General features: G+C 36.5%; 4 protein-coding genes and 1 long non-coding RNA gene across 6 annotated transcripts in view; 4 read left to right on the forward strand and 1 right to left on the reverse strand.

The window, feature by feature from the left end:
• LOC108166128 (uncharacterized) overlaps positions 1-22,335 on the reverse strand; it is a 65,957-nt gene that overhangs the window by 30,141 nt on the left and 13,481 nt on the right. Inside the window, exons 2-3 of one of the 2 annotated variants that reach the window (XR_001776409.1) lie at positions 19,834-19,907; positions 18,977-19,733 (exon numbers count right to left, since the gene is read on the reverse strand). This is a non-coding gene — a long non-coding RNA (uncharacterized LOC108166128). Of the gene's footprint in view, positions 1-7,471; positions 7,564-18,976; positions 19,734-19,833; positions 19,908-22,335 lie in introns of those variants that run through there. The other variant, XR_001776408.1, reaches the window with a different exon arrangement.
• Positions 7,582-8,702, forward strand: LOC103460956 (putative gustatory receptor clone PTE03). The gene has a single exon (XM_008403269.1). It carries the CDS (start codon positions 7,592-7,594, stop codon positions 8,525-8,527), a length of 936 nt encoding a protein of 311 aa, XP_008401491.1. The 5' UTR covers positions 7,582-7,591; the 3' UTR covers positions 8,528-8,702.
• On the forward strand, positions 12,339-13,286 carry LOC108166127 (olfactory receptor 6N1-like). The gene has a single exon (XM_017303732.1). It carries the CDS (start codon positions 12,339-12,341, stop codon positions 13,284-13,286), a length of 948 nt encoding a protein of 315 aa, XP_017159221.1.
• Positions 16,717-18,133, forward strand: LOC103461744 (olfactory receptor 6N2-like). Its single transcript, XM_008404094.2, has one exon. The coding sequence runs from the start codon at positions 16,820-16,822 to the stop codon at positions 17,744-17,746; it is 927 nt and encodes a 308-aa protein (XP_008402316.1). The 5' UTR covers positions 16,717-16,819; the 3' UTR covers positions 17,747-18,133.
• On the forward strand, positions 20,952-21,925 carry LOC103461743 (olfactory receptor 49-like). The gene has a single exon (XM_008404093.2). The coding sequence runs from the start codon at positions 20,966-20,968 to the stop codon at positions 21,905-21,907; it is 942 nt and encodes a 313-aa protein (XP_008402315.1). The 5' UTR covers positions 20,952-20,965; the 3' UTR covers positions 21,908-21,925.

Genomic DNA, 22,335 nt, shown 5'->3' on the forward strand with positions numbered 1-22,335 from the left:
TTTTTTTTTTTTTTTAAAGAGGCCACACACACATGCATACAGAAACCTGGAGACACAACGGCTCATTGTTAGTCTCTGTGTGTGGTCTCTCTACTTTTGGATTACCCATCAAAAAAGCTTTTTTTCCCCCCTCTTTAAAGCCTTTAAGACACCCAAAGCACCATTTCAGTGATCCAGATTTAATCCATGGGAGTGCAAATGGTTGTTCTGGAGCTCCAATGTTATTTTATCCGGGATAAAATTGTACTCTGAGTTAGCACCTGTGTTCTGCTTGGTGTAACTCGCCTTATTTTTCTTTTAATTTCATGAAGTGTTACATTCTTGCAAGCCGACTGAACATTTTTTTAGATGTTTTATTTACTTATTTTTAATTATCTGGGTTGTTTTTCTTTTCTACAGAAGCCTAAAAATCTGAGAAGTTGCATGTTGTTTCTGTGTTAGAAGGAGGTCGAATAGAAGAGCTTGTTGCTGAGGAGAGGGTTGTTTTTAGGAAATAAAAAAAAAACTGGTTTACCAGATTGTGAGAACAGAAAGTTAAGGTTGTGTTGTACCTGACTTTTAATCATGATAATTTCCTAGTTTTTTGATACAGGATTGTATAGGAATAACACCTTATTTTAGGCTTAAACCTGAGTTTAAATGCTTTTAGTTAAAGTGAGACAACTCTTGTTGAATGTCTTTGCCTTATCTTGATTAGGAGAAGTAATTACCAGAGTCGACTTGACGCTTGCAGCATTTAAAACAAGTGACTGTCATTCAGACTAAACAAATAAATTAGTGGCGTTTTGTCAGGAGTCAGCTGAAACCGCCTGCTTCTCGTCTCATAGCACATTTTCTCAAACAATGAGAGCAAGTCAGCAGTTTGACTTTCGTGGTTATTTAAATTCCTAAACATGCCCTGTTGTTTTTTTACGTATATTCTCACTAAAATTGTGCATACTTYATACTTCATGCTGTATTTAAAGGCAGTCTGTATATACCATGCTGTTTTCTTCTTCTCCTCACATGGATGTACTACATACCTCAAGACCTGGTTAAGTTCTGCTCAACAGAAAAATGTCACTTCATGCATTTTTTTACCAAACAAAGCAAAGTGATTCTGTTATTGCTACCAGACTGACACGTTTAGTTTGTTCTGTTTGCAGAAGGAAATTTAGTTTTTTTGTGTTTTCAGAACATATGCAAACCAGCCAGCAAACAGAGACTCTTGATTTTTAAATGCATATTGTATTTAAGGGGGGGGGGGGRGAAATACTCATTTTTGTCTTTTTTTTACTTGTATTTTTTTAAAAATGAGATAAGCCCATTGTACATGTACAGTTTGAATAAAATTGGTAAAGTTTGTAATGTGGTGATTATCATTTTGTGATGTGGACCTTGAGTTGTGCTAATGTTTAGCCAACATTAGCGATGACTACAGCAAAACAACAGATAAGCTAGCCTTCAGATCAGAGCTGGACGTCAGATAGTTAAAGTTTCTGCAAACGTACTGCTCTCTCATGTTTACAGAATCCTACTTCAGTGATATTTGTGACAGAGGTTCTGGAAAAAGAAACACATTTTAAAGTGTTTGTTTCTAGGTGTTGGAGCTGTTTACTGTGCAGCAGCATTTAGTTTAACAACCCTCTGAAGAAGTGCTTGAGGGATGAGTCAGAAAACTTTATTAGTCCAGTCTGCAGATTCACTTTCAGCAAACACAGCAAAGAAAAGCTAAACGAAAGCAAAGGAGCTAATCCTGTTGGCCTTTAATGTCGATGTAATGTAAATAGACTGCCGTTTATGTTTAGCAGTCTAAACAGGACATAAATGTGACACATTCACCACTCTTAAAGTTTTATAACATCAAATAAATAAAAGTACTAGTTTATAGGAGGAGCCATCGTTGACCGGTTTTGCAGTTAGCTAGTGAGTCATCAATGAAATAAAGTGGTTCAGATTATCCTTTACTTGGCAACCATGAGTCATGAAACTGTATTTTTTTAAATAAATAATCCTTGGGAGGTTCCTTCATTTTGTGCTCCACCCTGATCTCTAAAAGCAGGGGTGCCCAAAGTGTGGCCCGAGGGCCATTTGTGACCCCTGAACTGGTTTTCAGCGGCCCTTGAATTGATGCAGATGGAGACATTTTGATCCAATTAGTTCAAAACTACAACCCACAAATAAAAGCTCACAAAAAATGTAAGGCAACAACACAAAAATAATCTTTCAATAGCCAATCTTTCTGGTTTCTCTTTAATTTCATGGTAAATAGGTGCACGATTATCCATTGACTTTTACACTAAAGCAGACTTTTTTGCACCTAAATCTGTTTTTAATTATATTATTAACACTTAGAGGAATACAGCAAGAGTTTTCAAATAACCAGTGAGCTAAATCATAGTTTTTATTGCTGAGAATAGACTCAGTCTTAGTTAGAAAATTAGTGAGATTGTTGGTTTTCTTTCAATGAGAAAAATTTACAAAAACCTTTTTGAACCTTTGGATTTACATATTCCATTCCTATAAAAAAAAAAACCTGACTATTTTGTAAAAATGTTATGCTTTATTGTTGAGCAGGAAATAAATTCTCAAGATCTTAGTTTTTTAAAAAATGTTTTGTATTTTGGCAATTTTGGTCACCTTTGCATTTGAAACAAAAATAGCTATTTTTAAATAATACTATAGAAATATTATGTATCATAGTGTTTCCCATTTTATATATGAATGTTTTTTTATTTTCCTCTCAAGAATTTTGATTGGATCGGTTTTGCAGCTTTAATCAAAGTTTTTAAATAAACTTAATTTGCGTGACTTAGACACCAATAATACTTTTTAATCAATAAATCTCTTGTAAAGGTAATTCATTTCAATCAAACAAAAATGCATTAATTTTAATTACTTTTTTATTTGTAATCTTACCAAGCTCTTAAAAATGCTCATCAGTTTAGTTAAAATTATTGGAAATCATTTCCTACTTTGTGAAAATAATTATAAATAAAAGTAGTTTTTCCAGTGTGGCAGAATCTCCTTTTCAGCTGAAGACAGTTTGGTGTATTTTGTCAAATCCTTTAGAGTTAAACTTTGGCTTCTGTTTTTAACAGAAATGTGAGTAAATGTATTATGATAAATTATGGTAGAAATCAGTTTTAAAGTTGACGGAAATGTGCGCAGAATTAAAAAATGTCCTGGTATTTTTTGTTTTTTTACAGAAATTGTTCTTATAGTGTAAAGAGAAAACAGCAGAAAGGCAAATTATGTGATTTGAATATTTAACTTTTTCAGAGTTTAAGCCCTATCTGTAACGCATTTTTTAAACGAGAAGAAATAACTTATGTTACATATTAATGTTCTACAGGGAAATAATTTTCTTTTTGAAATTAAATTAAAATATGACAACTGCATGTGCTTGGGATTTTTACCAAGAGTGAAAACGTGACTATTTATTTTTAATCGTTGTGCCTTTATTGTTTCCCTGTCTGGGACGAAAGTAGCAGAAATCATTAAATAAAACACAAATACACTAAAATAACCTTTCATTTCTCTAACATTGTAGCTGCTGAGACAGAGTTTTAGGCTATTTCTCTCATTTATTGTGATAATAAGGTAAACAAAAGCAGAAAAAATGAGAGAGCAGTAAATTCCTAAATCCACAACTTAAACACTCTCACAAGTCCCAGTAATTGATCCTGAGTGACTCTGGTTCTGTAATCCTCTGTATAAATACTCAAACCTCTGAGTCTGTGTCAAAGTGCCGCGGGACCGCAGCATGGTGAGTGACTTGTAGAGATTTATCTCCCCTGCTGCTGTTCTGTCCAGTAGGGGGCGACACGCACCGACATGTAAGGTTAAATCCACCTTGAGACGTGGAGTGATACTTACATCTGGTGGCAGCAGCTGCTACTTGCAGCTTTTCTTAATAATAAACGCACAAAATTAATTTAGATCAAGGTTTCATGTTTGTATCGGCAAGGTTTCATATTTTTGTTTTTAAAACACTTAATAGAAGCAAATCTGCATCAACATTATGCAACAAAATCCTAAGAACCTTGTAGGAATGTTACATACATTATGAAAAGATTAATAAAAATTAAGTAAAACTAATAATTAAATACATTAAGAAACATAAGTTGTTTAAATTAAGTGCAAATTTTAGCTTACAAAATATTTTTATTCAAAACAACTAAAGAGTTCAATAATCACAGCAGTAATAAAAAGTATCGTCTGATAAACTGAATTACTTAAACACCCAAACTTAAAGTACAATAAAACTACAGACATAACTATGGTTAAATTATGAATAAATGCTACAAATCAAATAAAAGCCAAGCTAAAAAAAAAAAAATCTTCCTAAGTTTATTTATATAAAAATCAATGACTACTTCTTCTCTCAACTCCTCAGGAAGGCTATTTCACAGGACAAGGTATAATAATAATAATAATAATAATAATAATAATAATAATAATAATAATAATAATAATAATAATAATAATAATAATAATTGATGGGATGAATACTATTATTGGTTTTAAAACAATGTTAAAATCTAATGTAAAATATGGAGTTATCCAAATAACTACCTGAAATTTATTTATTTATGTTATTTAAAGAAAACCAGAAAGCGGAGCATTGCAGTTGTCCACTGTGTAGATTGTAACTACTGACTCAACATTTACACTCACCCGTCAAAATGTGCAATTATACAACCGTACATCTTTGAAAAGCAGAAGTGGAGCTTCTTGCACAACCAACAAGAATGCAGCAAGTGGATTCTGGACGGGATGTCAACAACAAAACACTCATCTTTTCCAGCAGCCATTGTAGAGCGCATGCAGTGGTAAAACCAAACATGTTAGAACTCTGCCTGGGTTACTAGGTAACGAGCTGGGCTTCACCGGGGTTGCTAGGTGACGCTACATTCCGGAGCATTTTGAAACAGCTCATTTTTGAGACACCAAAAAAACACTAATTTATTGGCAAAAAAGCTGGGTGTTTTTCTTTAGGCACTTCGGCTGTTTTTAGACCCAAATAGAAGTGAAAAGATGTGCAAAATGTGAATTTTGCATAATAGATCCCCTCAACCAATGGGCTGTCATGGTTGATGTATACATCAACCATGAAGATAACTGGACTAATTTTTGTTGAAGATCACAAAAATTTGTCCAGATTTTGTTGAAGATCACTGGACTAATCCGATTAAAATGGTTATAAATTTTGCCATTTGAACTGATAAGAGTTAGAGAAGTGAAACTGAATAAGTTCAAAAAGTAAAATGAATGGAAGTCAATTCAAAGTCCTAATACGGATATAAATACAAACGTGTGTGTGTGTGTGTGTAATTGTATATCTATATACGTAAATACATACTGTATATGCACAGACTATATGTAGTCTGTACATTTGTTAAATACTGACTAGAAAGGGATTTATATTTATGCAGTTACTTATTTCATGTCACATATTTTAATTTAGTTGTTAATATTTTTGCTAAAAATCCATTTTCACTTTGACATTAAAGGAATTTTTCTGTAATTGTTTTGTCAAAAAAAAAACAGATTTTACTGCTCATGATTGATTTGTAAAGCAAAAAAAAAATTTTTTTTATATTTGGTGTAGATAAGTAGGTAAGCCTAAATGTGGAGCCATGCAAAAGTATTCATACGCCCTGGATTTTTCCCCCTAAGTAAAACCCAGTTGCATGTTGCATAATTAGTAACTAGAGTCCACTTGTGTGTATGGAAACATTAAAAGCAAGCAGCATTATAAATCTACGTATGTAGTCTAAATATTTTTTGGCAGGTTTGAGTTTATGTAGCATCTAAAATAGTTTTAATAAAAGTTTTAACTTGACAAATCTGTAATCTGAACATATTTGTGAAAAGTCAATCTGATGCAATCAGTCTGGACATCGGGGATTATGATGTTTATGATGCCAAAACATAGAAGTTTGCTCCCTGTTGTTGTGACATGAAAACACAGTGATTAAACCTCTGGGTCATTAGTCCATGCTCTCTCTGTACTCCCTGGACATTAATTTAAATTTAATGCTCTGGGACTGTTTTCCATGAAGATGTAACTGTGACAAAACTCCCTTTACCCCCCTGTGGGGCAGATGACATCAGAGACAATACGAAAAGTAAAAACAACCCCTGAAAAGGTCAAACATACACGTTGTGTTTTAGTATTAAAGAAAATAAGATGATTAAAGACAATTTTTATCTAAATAAATAATAAATGTGTAATTTATGAGCAAATCCATTGACCATATAGGAAACTCGCCAATTTAAAAAAACTCAAATTGTTGAATTAAAAGTTTTTGCGCTAGGTTGAGATGGTTTCGTTTGGCTGTGCTTCACAAAACTGCAATAGAAACACTTATTTTGCATCACATGACTCACATGACCAATAACCGGATGTTACTACTGGCAGAAACGACGAAGAAGACAACAGGAAGTAGCAGGAACATGATGACGCGGCATGTTTGTTAATGACATCACGTGACCAAACTTATTCACGTGTGATTTTAATTACCCAAAATGTTTGATTCAAATCAATCCCAGAAGAGTGGATTGATCAAAAATATTGATAATATCAATAACAAGTCAGTGTCAGTATCAATATTGGATCGATAATAGTGTAAGATCAATACCTTAGTTTCAGATTTCCTTGAAAATTTTAATTTTCATTTTGTATTATTTTGTTTTTTCCCTATCTCAAAAAACATTTTGTTTTGATTTATTCTCAAATGGCTGTTGCACTTAATGTAGAAAAAAAAATATTTTTTTAAATATGTTTTTACAGTATTTGTAGAAATGTATAAACTTTGTCCAAATTCTAAGTTTTGAACAAAATAAACCAAAAGAAAAACCACAAAAATACCAGGAGGTGAAAAGTTTGATATTTTATCAAACTTGAAAAGTATTATTGGTATCAGTATTGTATTGTTTATCCATTTTTGCAACTAGTCAAAGGTCTGCAGATGTGAATTAGATTATGCTGTAATCTGGTGCAGTGCATAAAAGGATTTCTGTTTGAGCTCTACATGATCCTTTCTTAAATAAAGTTTACTGTTAGAAGTATTGCAACTCTAAATAAGCTAAATACTTAGAAAAGTAAGTAAATGGATCTCTGAGCAACTCTCTTTTTATTCTGGCATTCAGCAGATATTTCCGGTAATTATTGCTGATATAAAAAAGTTCATGTGATTTGATGTCTAAAAGTTTTGTCCTTTTGTACAGAGTATTTTGAAATGTTTTGTAAAAATGTTTGAAATGTTTATTGCTGGTATTACTATTGTATGAATGTGTTTTATTTTACGGTTGGAGAGCCAAAGGAACATTTCCATATTTTTGGACTATAATATCTTATATTATTTTATCTATCACCCCAGTTACAGTAGGTTTCTTGTTTTTTAAGCGACCTTTTTGTGTAATTAGGCTCTGGAGATGAACTGAGCTCTGATTGGACTCGACAAGACGCTAAATGAAGACTCACGCTGACATTTTTCCTGGGCAGGGGGCACACTGTTGCGGCCGGCACATCCCATCATTTTCACACTCTGCAGCACACGTTCATGGAAAAAGCATCTAGGATTGACAGAGAGACGTGAACATAATGATCAATGCAACCATGTTGGGTTCATTCACTTTGTTGGGATTTAAGGACAGTTCAGCAAAATACCGCCTGACCCTGTTTGCTCTAACCCTGCTGTGTTACATTGTGATTATATTTGTGAATGTGGCTCTTATTCTTACAATCATACTAGAGGAAAAGCTTCACAAGCCCATGTACATCTTCCTGTGTAATCTGTGTTTTAACAGCCTTTATGGGACGGCGGCTTTTCACCCTAAATTTCTCTTCGATCTGTTGTCCAACACTCATGTCATTTCTTACACTGGTTGCCTCCTGCAGGTTTTTTTCATCTACTCCTATGCAACAACAGACTTCTCCATTCTCGCGGTGATGTCTTACGATCGGTATTTGGCCATCTGCCGCCCTCTGGAGTATCACTCCATCATGACCAAACAACGGGTCGCTTTCTTGGTGTGTTTTTCCAGACTGGTGCCAATGATCTGCCAGTCTGTTGTCGTGATCATGAGCTCCAAGCTGATTCTATGTGGCTTCCAGGTAGAGAAACTATACTGTGAGAACTGGTCCTTTATTAAACTTTCATGTTACTCAACAACGTTAAATAATATAGTTGGATTTTTTGTCATAATTCTGTATTGTGGCCACGCTCTCTTCATTTTGTGCTCGTACTTTCAGTTGGTTTCGTTTGCTTTAAGGTACCCAGAACGCAGGAGGAAGTTCCTGCAGACATGCATGCCGCATCTAATATGTCTGATTAACGTCATCGCCACTCTTCTTTTCGACGTCATGTACGCTCGATATGGGTCGGAGTCGGTGCCGCAGAGTCTGAAGAACTTCATGGCGATCCAGTTTCTGATCATCCCTCCGATGCTTAACCCGATCATCTATGGTTTGAATTTAACTCAAGTTCGCAACAGTTTCTTCAGATTGTGCAGGTACAAAAAGCAGGTGGAGGGATGAGGATGAAGGATGAGGTCGGCCATGTCGATGGAAATATTTACCGCATTTGCAACATAACTTATCTGGTTATCTTTCTGACATTTCTTTACATCATGACTCAATATTCTAACAGATTTTACAAGAACTAACTACAGAAATGATTGAAAATGTTTATTATTAGCTATTTTAAAGGAAACTTGTGTAGTGCTTTGTTTTAAAATTACAAACAACAAAAAAATAAAAATCCAAGGAAGATTATATCAAGATTTTTGAGTGTTGCTTTAAATTTCTTGCTTCCATTACTGTTTCTTCTTGTTTATTTACTTTCCAAATACTAACAAATTAAATGACAACAGACATTGTTTAGCATATTTTCATTTTGCTATAAAATAATAAAGGGTTGGTAAAACAGTTTAGTGTTTTTGCTTAATGTGGTTAAAAAGTAAAAATCACAAAAGAATCACATGAAAACTAAAAAGTTAAACACAAAAAAGGTAAATAATTTGATAATTCTAAAACGAAACAGAAAACTGATTTAAACATTTGATTTAACATTGACACCAAACACATTTTTATATTTTCTTTCTTCAGGTCAATTTCCTTAAACAAATTGTGACACACACAACTAATTTTTAATTGAGTATTTAACACTTAAGTAGTGAAACAACCCAGTTTTGTACCCTTCACCTATAATTTCTGCACACTGTGGAAGTTGTCATGTTCAGGAAAAGGAAAAGTTGTTGCTCATATATATTAGACAAGGATAGATGTTTTCTAAGCAGCTTCTGGAAACCCTGCATTTGGTTGATCATAAAATTAGAAACTAAAAGTGTGTCTATTCTCTACAGCAGGGGTCCCCAAACTTTTTCCTGTGAGGGCCACATAACTTTTCCYTTYTCTGGTCGGGGGCCGGAGTCAGTTTGTAACAGAAAAAGTGTGACAATTGCAGGAGTGCCTAAATGTAAAAATTTATTGTTTTCCAGAAAGCACAATCAAATAACATTCTCTGGGTTCTTCACAGAACAATTCAGGAAATAAATAATAACCAAATAGCCCTCTCCGGGTCACAGAAAAAAATCCAGGAAGGATTATAGTCCGTATTTTCCCAACTGCCCACTGGACTATAAGCCACAACCCCAAAGTTTATTTTTTAAACCAGTAAACATACACATATAAGCCGAAAATATCTCTGCCGCTCCAGGTTTCCCACAACGATGCAGCAGCATCAGAGGGGGGCGGACACCCAACATTTGAGTCATAACAGGTCAATTGAATGTCACATTTATTAGGGTTGAAAAAGAAAAAGTTGCCAAGATTAGATTTAACAGAACTGATTACGGTAGTTTCCGAACAGTAACTGTAACAGTAAAAGTGCTGATCCTTCGTGTCTGCTACTAGCATGTGCTAAATCAGTGGTCCCCACTGACCCGTCAAGACTTGGACATTTTGTTGCGGCCCGGGGGGGGGGGGGCAGAGGGTGTTCCCACTAAATACTGAATATGCCCTAATCGGGTTGTCTTGGCCCTTTTATCGCAGCCTGTGGGGTTTTACCTGACTGGGAACTACAATACACCCTGTTGAATGTGACCAATCAGAAAGCGCGGTGACGTAAGAACAGAGGGGAATCCCAAACAGCTGACATATGAGCAACTGAGAGTCCGGTGGATATCGGAGATGATATGTGGAAATGTTTATTATTAAATCTAAAGGTCATTATTATGTTTATTCAGTTAAAAATGTTAACTATGAAAAAACATATTCACCTCCAAATCATAGTGCAGCAAATAGAGCCTCTTTTATCCACCGCCTTTTCTTTTCTTTACGTCTTTTATCTCTTAAAATGACTCCACAAACTATCACTATTGCTTCTACATAGTCATCCGTGTCTGGTTATTCTAAATTCCCGCTATGTTAGGGGTTTTACTGAATTATCCTCTGGAATCAGGACGTTCGTGACTGGAATCGGTTCGTGTCGCTCCTGCCTTGGACACACGAACCGATCGAACCTGTTGTACTTATCAGCTCTGTGGTCACAAAGGTTTGGAGAATCGGCCGACATTCTTAAATCTTTCCCTCTAAACCAGACTTAGGACTCACAAGCTCTACTCATCTCCTTTCGTCCACTGCCCAAACACTCTGACTCTGGTCGCTATGGTAACGTTTATATATCCCTTCAAAATAACAGAAGCGCCACAAAAACGAACGTTTTACTTTCGTAAAAATTTTAACTCACGATACTGACTAACGGGAGCCCTGAGCTTGTTTCTCTGCAATGAGACGGGCCCATCTGGGAGTGACGAGAGACAATAGTACCCCAGGTGTGTCGACTGAGCACAGTGTGCTCGGTCTCTACGTGGCAAAGCAGCTTGAAGCTTCATTGCCTCATTATCAGCCGGTCGCCGCATGTTGTGCACAGCGGGCTTGTAATGTGGGACTCACCTGCCGGTCCGGGATAAATCCATTCTCCTGTCTCTTCTCTGGGCCTTTTCCCCTTTGCAAAGAAACTTTCCAAAGACATCTGATCTGCTTCTTACTCATTTTGCTGCTTGTGGGCTCAATGTTGGCCTGCAAGTAACCAGACTTTCAATGATTCACTTCCTGCTAAAGAGCCCCCTGGTGGTTGAAGAAAAATCCACATATAAACGGCTTATAGTCCGGAAAATACGGTAAATGAAAAAAAATCTGAATGGTCTCTGGTATTGATCAGGGGGCCGGACCAAATGCGGAGGAGGGCCGGATCCGGCCCGCGGGCCGTAGTTTGGGGACCACTGCTCTACAGCATATTCACTGGATACTTGGTTGGGTCTTTTTTGAATGAATTATTGCATCAGTGTGGCGTGGCATGGACATAATCAGCCTGTGGCTCTGCTGAGGTTTTAGAAAGCCTTTAGATTGTTTTCAGAGGCCTTCAGCTCGATTGAATCAATGAGTCTTGTGCCTCTCATCTTCAGTGTCAAACTTGAGGCCTGGGGGCCAAATCCAGCCCGCCAAAGCTTTTTATGTGGCCCTTTAGACGTCTAATTACATCAGTCAGTCCCTCCAGTTTTTTGCAATCACAGACTCCTGCATTTTTTTAGCAATAATGCATAATTATGAGTTTTTGCAAATTTTTCCCAAAAATGGTCAAATCATTTGGCTTAAGTGACTACTACCTCCCACCTGCAGATGGCAGCATTTCTTTATTTTTACCCTGCTGCCTCAGCCTTACTTGATGCCAACTTATAATCAATACAGCGAGTAACAAAAAGTCACATTTACAGTCATGAATAAGCGCAAATATTTCTAAATTAGAACCTTTTGTGATTTTGAAAAATCACAAAAACAACAAAATTATGGAGAAACTGATGAAAAGTAGAAGTAGAGCCTCCTTCTCAACCAACAATAATGCAGCAAGTAGTTTCTGGAGGGTAAGTCGACAACTAAACACTTGTCTTTTCCAGCAGCCATTGTACAACGCACACAGCGGTGAAACCAGCTGACCAAACGTCTTGGAGCTCTGCTTGCGCTGCGTTGCTTGGTAACGGCGCAATGTGACTTAACAACCAGGAAATTTTTTAAATGGCTCATTTTCCAGACACCAAAAAATATCAACTCATAGCCAAAAAAACAGCAGGGTGTTTCTTAATTGCACGGGCTGTTTTTGGAATCAGTAGAAACCCAAATATAAATATAAACAATTTGCAAAATGTGAATTTTGTATCATAGCCTTTAAGCTCCCACCCACCTGAGACCAACAAAGTGGAGGAAGAAGGAGGCTCCCTTCAGATTCACCTTTAAATTCAAACGTTACGCAAACAGGTGTGCAGATGATGAGATAATCACTCAGAGCCAGATGAATCAAACGTCTGTTGAAGTTATTTTTTCACTCTCAGGTTTCAATGCAACAACCAGCTACACAGTCGCATTATTCTCTCTTACTCTACTATGCTATTGTCTTATTTTACTGGTAAACGTTGCTCTCATTTTAACTGTAATCTTCCATCAGAACCTGCACGAACCCATGTACTTTATTGTGTGTAACCTGTGTATTAATGCACTTTATGGGACTGCAGGCTTTTACCCTAAGTTTATGTATGACCTTTTATCTGGAACTCATGTCATAACGTACGCAGGATGCTTCCTACAAATATATGTTGTTTATTCTTATGCAATGGTTGACTTCTCTGTTTTGGCACTGATGGCTTATGACAGATACGTGGCTATTTGCAGACCGCTGACCTACCACTCTGTGATGACTCGGCCCAGGACTGTTGCTTTGGTTTGTTTGTGTTGGATGGTTCCTCTGGGGTGTATGCTGCTGGTCGTCGGCCTCACATCAGTGCTCAAGCTATGCGGTTCCCACATCGACAAGCTTTACTGCGAGAACTGGTCCGTTGTTAAACTTTCTTGTGGTTCGACAAAAGTAAACGATGTAGTTGGACTCATTGTCATTGCGTTTTATTTTGTTCATGTTCTCTACATCGGCTGGTCATACGTCCAGCTTGTAAAGTCGGCCCTGAGCTCCAAGGAGGGCAGAAGAAAGTTTATCCAGACCTGCGTGCCGCATCTCATATGTCTTTTCAATGTCAGCACTGCTCTGCTCTTTGACCTCATGTACTCCAGGTACGGATCGACGTCTGTGCCGCAGGGTTTAAGAAACTTTATGGCCGTGCAATTTCTCATAATCCCACCAGTTGTGAACCCAGTTATTTATGGGCTGATCCTCACAAAAATTAGGAGGCAGATAATGCGTTTGTGTGCGGTGGCATGCCAACGATTCAAACTAAAACGGATTATCTGAAACAYGCTTCTCTTGAACCCACAATGAATGGTTTACAGGCTTCAAAAGTGTAAAAGTGTGTGGAAAAAAATCTAATTATTGTGAATACTACTGACAACCAGGGTCTGTTATATCTTTTTTTGTGGTAAATTGCCCTGATTTGACTTTTTTTCCCCTGTGATTTCATTGGCTTTTGACACAGAATGAAATGTCATTTTATTTGTTGTGAATTGCCTCTTTCATGTGTTGGTTTGTTTTATTTTGATCTCTTGTTTTATATGTTTGTTCAGCACTTTGGTCAGTTTTACTGCTTCAAAAGTGCTTGTAAAAAAAGTTGGCTTGGCTTGAATTGGTGCTACAGCATGATAATAAACTGAAACTAAATGCATTACAACATGCACTTTTGTTAAACTTATGAATCAGTTTGGTCTGATCAAAACTCAAAGATGAGTGCACCTTTATTTAGAAAATAAAAATATTAATTTTACAGCTTTTTGTTTCTATAAAGTTCTATAGATCAAGGTTTTGGATGTGTTGTACTTTAAGTCTGGTTTAGATGAAAACCATTAGTGATTCTTGTTTTTGAACTTATGAACAGACATTAAAGATCAAAGAAATGTGCTTTAAACATATTTATTAGTCTAGACTCAAGTGTTTTTTAGTTAGATTTTAAAATTAAGCTAATTAAAGTTTATCCAGGTTCTCACTCAGCATCATGTGTCATGATTTAACATACGCTTAATAAATCCCATTTTGCAAAATGCTTTGTTTAAAATGTACAAGATATAAGAAAAGTGCTTGGAAATTTTAACATTTAGAAATCTAAATAAGGAAAATTATCAAATGTTAAAATTACAATTGTGTCGAAAAACAGTTTTTCTTTTGGCGTGGGAAATGCTAATAAAAATGAATTGCACTCATAAAAAAAAAACTACAATAGAACAGATTTGAGCTTATGTTTGTTCATTCAAAGCATAAACTTACTTATGTTTGATGAAATAATAACAAGGCAAATTATGATTTTATTCATATTAGATTTTTACACGGATGTACTTCTACTCATTGGGTCATTAAGTGTTTTGTAGGGAGTTTTACTTGGTTGTAAAGAACAACATGCTCACTGTGTAAAAGATTTATCCAGTTTAGAGGAAAGTAAAGCAGCTTTAGGGGGCTGATACCTTTGGGTTACAGCCCAAAATACTACTCATGCTTTTTATAAACTATGAGATCATTTTATAGGAACTTGGAGCGTTTTTGGACTTTTCAAGGTGATTGTTACACCCAATACTTTGATTAAGCTTATCGGGAACTTTCATAGGACTTTCCTGGAACCGACCAGAAACTTAAAGGAACTTTGTTTTGCTTTCCCGTAATTTATGTGAGACTTTCTTGAAACTTTTACGTAAACTGTCAAGTAATTTATGGTAATTTATTTGGACTTACCTTGTACTTTGATAGAACTAACCAGGGGTTTTAATTGGACTTTTTCAGAACCTACTAGGTGCTTTCTTCAAATGTACGAGTTATTTTCATACCAATTTGCTTTCGATGCAAGTGTCTCCTACTTTTATGGAACCTTGTAGATTGCACATAGTTCTTCCATGGAGCCTTCATAAATGAAAATAGTAAAATATAAAGACTTTGGTTTTACTTATCAGGGACTTTCAGGAGACTTTCCTGGAACGTATCAGGTAGCTTAGATTGAATTTACCACTTGCTTTCATAGAAATTACCAGTTACATCCATATAATCTACTATTTGTTGTTAAGGAGTAGGTGTTTTCTTTACCAGATAGTTTCCTGGAGTGTCCATGAAATAACTTCCATCACTCTAAAGGAATAAAAGTAAAGTAACTTCCTATTTGTTGATTACACAATAGTTCACTGTGATGTTCCAGAAGTGGCTGCAGTGGGAAACGGTTTGCTTCAGGGAGCATTGTGGCCAACATCCAGGTAATTATGACCCAATGGTTACTCTATGCTGCCCTGTGGGATCGGATCAGAAACAAACATCTTTAAAATCTGCTTGAACTGTACAGGATTATCAAGAAAAACGTAATATTTACTATATAAAAGCTAGAACATTTGTTTTTAGGTGTTTGTTTATTAAAATTGTGATTCAGTGTCGCATAGGCTTTGTTGTTCCTGTGTCTGAAGCGTTTTGTGGTGTAACTATAGTGAAGGTGGTCAACAGGTCATTAACGCCACTGTCCTCTGAGAGTAATTAATCCAGCCTGAGTCACTTTGAGCCCTAAAGCACAAAACAAACTCTTTGACAAGTTACCTTTATCTACAGAACAGATAACAGTAAKTTAATCACTAAATCATAATTCATTTTAGTTATTAAGTATTACTCGATTCAGGTTTTAGTTTTATTTTTTTCCTCTTTCTAGTTGGTGGAAGGATTGCAGTTTTCAGATTAAAAGGAGATAAATCAGATGTTTAAAGTGTGGGATTTTATTCAATAACCTGATCATAATTATGTTTTCTCACTAATGTTACTTTGACAGAACGACTGCATTTAAAATTAAATAAAAGTACACAAAGGTCGACTCTCTGTACCACATGTGTCCAAATCAAGGCCCGGGGGCCAAACCTGGCCCGCCATAGCTTTTCATGTGGCCATCTGGACACCAAATCACATCAATCAGTTTCCCCCAGTTTTTTTTGTACAAATACAGGAATTAACTCAGAATCAACAGATCCCTGGATTTATTTTAGCAGTAATGCATAATTATGATTTTTTTTTTTGCAAAGACTCCCCAAAAATGGTCAAAAGCATTTGGGTTAAGTGACTGTTACCTCCAACCTGCAGGTGGCAGTATTTCTTTAATTTTACCCTGCTGCCTCAGCCTTGTTTGATGCCAAGTTGTAATCGATACAGCCAGTAACTAAAAGTCACATTTACTGTCATAAATAAGCGCAAACATTTCTAAATTAGAACCTCAAAATTAGTTATTTTTATTGCGAAAAATCACAAAAACAATCGCAAAATCCTGGAAGGACTGATCAGTGTGAAAAGCTGTTCAATATTTAATTCCAATAAGTACTTATTGAATGTAGGCAGCTGATTATCAATATTTTGACGTTTTTTTTTAATACATACTGAAAACATTAAAAACATTCATGGTCTTGATAAGACCCAAAATAAAAATGAGTTTGAGGCCCCATCTCTCAAATTCAGGTTTTGATTTGGAAAAAAATGGAAAACCATTAATTCATTTACTATGCAGTACTTTGTATTTAATCCATAGTTGTATCTAAGGTCAGCTTAAACAGCTGATGCGTAAACTGCCACGTTAATCCAAATTAAAGTGTTGGTCTGGTTGCTAATTCTCCAGAGTAGAAAGAAGAGAATGACGTCTAAAGCCAGTCCATGATAAAGCCTCACTCATTTCCTTTGTTATGTTCTCAACTCTTCAGCTACGACTGAAACAGGTTCATCAAATATTGTTGTAAAGGATGAAACTACTGATGTGTTGCCTGACTTATCTGGTGTTGTCTGTTGGTGTAGACTTGTTAGTTTTGATGCATAGCTGAATTTGATGGGGTGAAATGGAAAATATCTCCTTGCCGTTTTACTTCAACCTCACCATGTTTGTTAACATTGGACATTACCGCTTTGCAGCTTTCACCTTCTGCTTGCTGCTCTACAGCTTCATCGTCTGCGCCAATCTGCTGATGATCCTGGTGATTTCTCACTACAGCGCATTGCATCAACCCATGTATTTATTCATCGCCTTGTTATCAGTCAACTCTCTGTACGGTTCTGCTGGATTCTTCCCCAGGTTTCTCATGGACCTGCTCTCTGATGTCCATTTGATTTCTCCACTGGCTTGTTTTACTCAGATTTATGTTATCTACACGTACGGCTCCAACGAGCTGACCATCCTGAGCATCATGGCGTACGACAGATACGTAGCCGTGTGTCATCCTCTACATTATCACAGAAAGATGACGTCTAGAGCTGTTGTTYTGCTGTCTGTTCTGGCCTGGATCTTTCCAGCTCTGARTCTTACGGCACTAATTCTGATGTCTTCCCGCCTTCCTCTGTGTGGTAATGAGATCCAGAAGGTGTTTTGTGCCAACTGGAATGTAGTGAAATTATCATGTGTCAGCACTGCTCTCAATAATGTTTTAGGAATGATTCTGACCATCACTACAGTCTTTCTCCCTCTCTTTTATGTGCTTTACACCTACTTACGAGTCCTAATTGTATGCTGGCAAAAATCGACGGAGTTCAAGGGTAAAGTGTTGCAGAGTTGCCTACCACATATCGTTTCTTTTATGATTTATTCTGTCGCTGGATTTTGCGATATCGCCTTGAGTCGATTCAACCTGGAGGACATAAATCCATTTGTTGCGGTTATTTTATCCTTTGAGTTTGTCGTCATCCCTCCCGTTCTGAATCCTCTTGTGTACGGCCTCAAGCTGCCAGACATCAGGAGGCACATTTTAGCTTTATTTTTCCATAAAAAATGACCATGTACATTAAACATATTGTCGAAATGCATCAGGAAACAAAACCTAACGACTGATGATTGATGATGGTTAAAATTTGGCCAGACCATCACAGGAAACTAATTTAATCCATTAGTGATTCAGTTTATTTGACAAACTTCTACCGTTCAGTTAATACAAACTCATGTTTTTATGCACATATAGTGAATATAAAAAGTCTACACACCCTGATAAACCGCTGGTTTTATTCACCTTTAATGCGATACACAGATCTGGAAATAACTAAGAGCCCACTGCACTGAACCACATTGAAAACTTCCTGGGTTTTCCACCAGATATTGATTTCTGAACTCTTCCTGAGTTAAAACATTAGTATTGTTGTTTCTGAATGAACTTTTCTTTGCATTATTTGAGGTCTGATAGCTTTTTTCTGATAGAGGTCTGATACCATCTTTTTTGTTATTTTGACCATTTCTAATTTTCTGCAAATAAATGTTAGATCTTTGCTTGGCATTTCAGAGACATGTTGTCAGAAGTTCGTAGAAACAAAGAACAATGTTCATTTTACTCTAACATAAACCTATAAAAAGTAAAATCTGAGAAACCGATCATTTAAAGTGGTCTCTTAATTTTTTCCAGAGCTGTATATCCAGGTAAATCAGGGGTCTGTACCTTGAATCAGAACCATTTTTGCCCTCAGCCCTGCTAATGTTAAAAGCTTTTGTATATCAGTACGTGGAGTGAAACTCGAGTTAATAAGCATTAAAATGTCCAAACATAAAACTGTTTAAGACGTTGTTAAAGAGGATGGTCATCACTGCATATCAACATGAGAAATAACTTATGTTGTTAATGAAGCCGTCACATATTACTGCATTGTGGTAGATTTATTAAGAAATAATTTTTTTACATGTTAAAGATGAGCCTGTCCGAATAGCATGCCTTTGCTTACTTGTTTATATGGGCATGCAATTATGAATGGGATGGAAAACACTAAGAAAGACGTTAAAACATGAATAGTAATTCACTGGATGATGGTACAGATGTAAGAGGGGCGTCCAGGTGTAAATATACTTTACTACTGTTGTTCTTTTGCTTTGTTTGCTTTTGTCTTTAAAATTATTTTATTAGTATGTAACTTTGTTTATTCTTTTATTACTATGTTCAATAAAGTCAAACTCAAATAAAACTTGTTTAGAGCTGTTAATGTTACCTGACCATTGTAAGAAAAATAATAATTTTGACAGAAAATGTGTTAAAAAAAAACTTTTATTTCTATTTTTAGCTTTTGTCCCTAAAAGGGATGCAGATTTTTGATAGAAAATGTAAAAAGAAAAAAGAAGTACATAGTTTCCTACTTAATGGTGGTAAACCTGACTGTGACAAAGTCCAAACCATGGCACTGTCTACAAAATCAAAATTGGGGCGATGGTGGCAGGAGTTCGTCCTGTAAACATCCGCCTCTGTGGTTGTGTCCTTGGTGATGATACGTCACCCATTTTACCTCCTGGTGGATGGTGATTCTATCAGTATGCCCCAGGGCAACTGCGGCTACAATCTGTAGCTTTTAATTGTGGATGGATAAATTCATTGTAAAGTGTGTTTGAGTGTCCAGAAAAGCACTGTTAGCCATTTAGCAGCTTTCCAATTAAGGATCATGAGCATCTTTGAATATGTCCAACCAACAATTCTTTAACTTGGAAGCTAAACTGTTAGCAGTAAAAGCAGAAACCAGCTCCCTGCCAGTGCAGTTGGGTAGAAGCAACAGCCTCTTCAATCATCTCTCCAGGACTCAACCACATGGAGCGTTACAGAGTGTTGATAGAGGCCTTAAACCCTGAGCCTCTGCCTGAGCCAATCAAGCTGGACGGCATGGCATGTTGACCTAGCAGGAGGATCTTTGTGCTGTGCTCTGACAGCAAACGCAGGGCCATAACGCAGAACCTGGAGGCTGGGGCAGGGGGAGTGGAGGGGGGCTAAGATCCTATTTATAGTTTTCCAGACAATACTGAAACACACAAAAACACGCACAAATTACTAAAGGTTTTTTTTGTACTGTTGTAACCATTAAACAATCTTGTTGATGTTGCTATTATAAAATAGCTTACAATTAAGTTTTGGCAAAGATCAATGTAATTTTCACAGGTGGTGGAGCGTTGTTGTCAGCAGCTGCTGAAAGTAACTAAAAAAGTTACAAATCAAGTAATCAGTAATCTAAATACATGCAACTTTTTTCTGCAGTAAAAGAAAAACACACTCACTGGGATCCCAGTACCTGCAGAAAAAAAACTGTAAATTATATCATTAGACTTAAATTATGAGCTATTCCTCTCACAACCTCCTGGTCTGTGTGAACTGTTTGTGCGTAATGTCTCAGGGTTTTGATGTTGATCTGGAGGATGAATCTATGCTGCACTGGACACTGGAATTACAAACCAAACTTTTGAAATCGGGGAACATTTCTCCAGTTGAAGCGATCAGAAGTCAAGACTCTGAGTGATGGGATTTCCTGATATCCCTTCACAATAGGCCTCCCCTATCACGGCTCTCCTACCCGCAATGAATATGCACGGATTCTCATATTCATCTTTTAGCTTGTCTTTAGATGAATGTCTTTAGAATATGAGATATGAATATGAGATATGAATATTAATATAATCGGCAATGTATATGCGCGGATTCTCATATTCATCTTTTTCCTCGTCTTTAGATACAACCCATCTTTGGCGCAACTACAAAAAAAAGAACCTGCAGAAGTTGACTGAGGCATGCAATGTCTCTCTGAGAATACTATGGAGACTCCCAAAACACAGTAGCACAATCATAATGGTTCTCATTAGGGGCTAGGCCAGGCAGTGCAAAAGGCCTTTGTACTCCGGCCCTGGTTGTGGCATACAATGACTCTCCTGCCTCGAAAGTGGGCAGGATCATCATATGAAGGCAAATTCCTGCTGAAGCTGCCAATGGAAACTCCCCAGAGACAGTGGCTCACTTTTCCATTCGTTGTTGTACCGTCAGATAATGCACAGTGTAAGTTCAGAAGCAGCCTGTCAGGTTTACTGAAAGAAAAAGTGCGCATGAATCTGAAGACGCTAATTGGATGTTTAAATCTCATGTGAAATACGTCACTGCATCTGAGTCTCATAAAGGAAGATAAGAACAGAGCAAAGATGGAAAAACTCAGAAATGATGCTGCTACAGAACAATTTCATGTCTGCTTGACAGAGCATTTCTGCTGTGATGGATAATGTTTCAGTGATCTCTATGTTCACTCTTTCAGGGATCAGTGGCACATTCAGCCACAGAGTCGCTCTCTTTCTGCTCACCTTGCTGTGTTACTGTGTGATTTGGTTGGTGAATCTGACAATCATTGTGACAATTATCATGGATAAAAACCTCCATGACCCAATGTACATCTACCTCTGTAATCTGTGCATCAATGGACTTTATGGGACTGCAGGATTTTATCCTAAATTTCTCCTTGACCTCCTGTCCACCAGACATTTAATTTCTGTTCCTGGATGTTTTCTGCAGGGATATATGATTCACTCCTCAGTCTGTGCTGACTTATCGCTGCTCGCTCTGATGGCTTATGACAGATATGTGGCTATATGTCGTCCTCTAGTTTACCACTCTGTGATGAATACAAAAAGAGTTGTTGTTTATGTATTTTTTGCTTGGATTACTCCATTTTTCCTCATGTCTATCAGCACAGGTACAACAGTAACATCAAGGTTCTGTGGATCCCACATACCAAAGATCTACTGCATCAACTTGTTGATTTCTAAGCTGGCTTGTTCTCCTTCAATAGCTCAGGTTGTTTTTCCAGCTTTTAATTACACGTTTTATAATGCCCATGCAGTTTTCATTGTTTGGACTTATTTTTATCTCATCAAATCCTGCAAAGCGTCTAAAGAGAACAGAAATAAATTCATGCAGACGTGTTTGCCACATTTGCTCACTCTGGTGATTTTTATTGGATCTGTGATGTTTGATTTGCTGTACGTGCGATTTGGCTCAAAGGAGTTGTCAGAAAACGTGCAGAATTTAATGGCGATAGAGTTTCTTGTCATTCCACCGATTATCAACCCTCTGATCTACGGGTTCAAGCTCACACAGTTACGAAAAAGAATTGCACATTTCTTATGCTGCACAGGTTCAGTGTGTAGATTAAAGGCATGAACAAGTCTAGCAAATCAACTCCTGCTACGTTTGATATACTGAAAACTTAATTTGGTGTAATTTATCAAATTACACCAAAACATTACACCAATTATCACCAAATTGGTGTAATTTGGCAAATTACACCAATTTGGTGGAAATGACAAATTTCATCAAATGTATAATTTATTTTTTCTGTTATAATATGGTATAGTCTAAAACCAGTGTGATCTGTAATGGCTTCTCTCTTGTAACCACAGTATCTAAACAAAGATTTTTTTTATCTGCTTAAAGTCAAAGTAGAGAACGGAAATAAGCAGTAAATATATTTTTAAAAAACTGAGATGAAAACAATAACTAAATAAATCAGAATAAATAAACAAGCTAAGGAAACTATTAAAAACATCTCTATTTGTAATGACTAACTGTGCAAACAACTTTCACTGTAA

This window comes from Poecilia reticulata, linkage group LG2, assembly GCF_000633615.1.
Source record: "Poecilia reticulata strain Guanapo linkage group LG2, Guppy_female_1.0+MT, whole genome shotgun sequence".
Taxonomy (NCBI): Eukaryota; Metazoa; Chordata; class Actinopteri; order Cyprinodontiformes; family Poeciliidae; genus Poecilia; species Poecilia reticulata.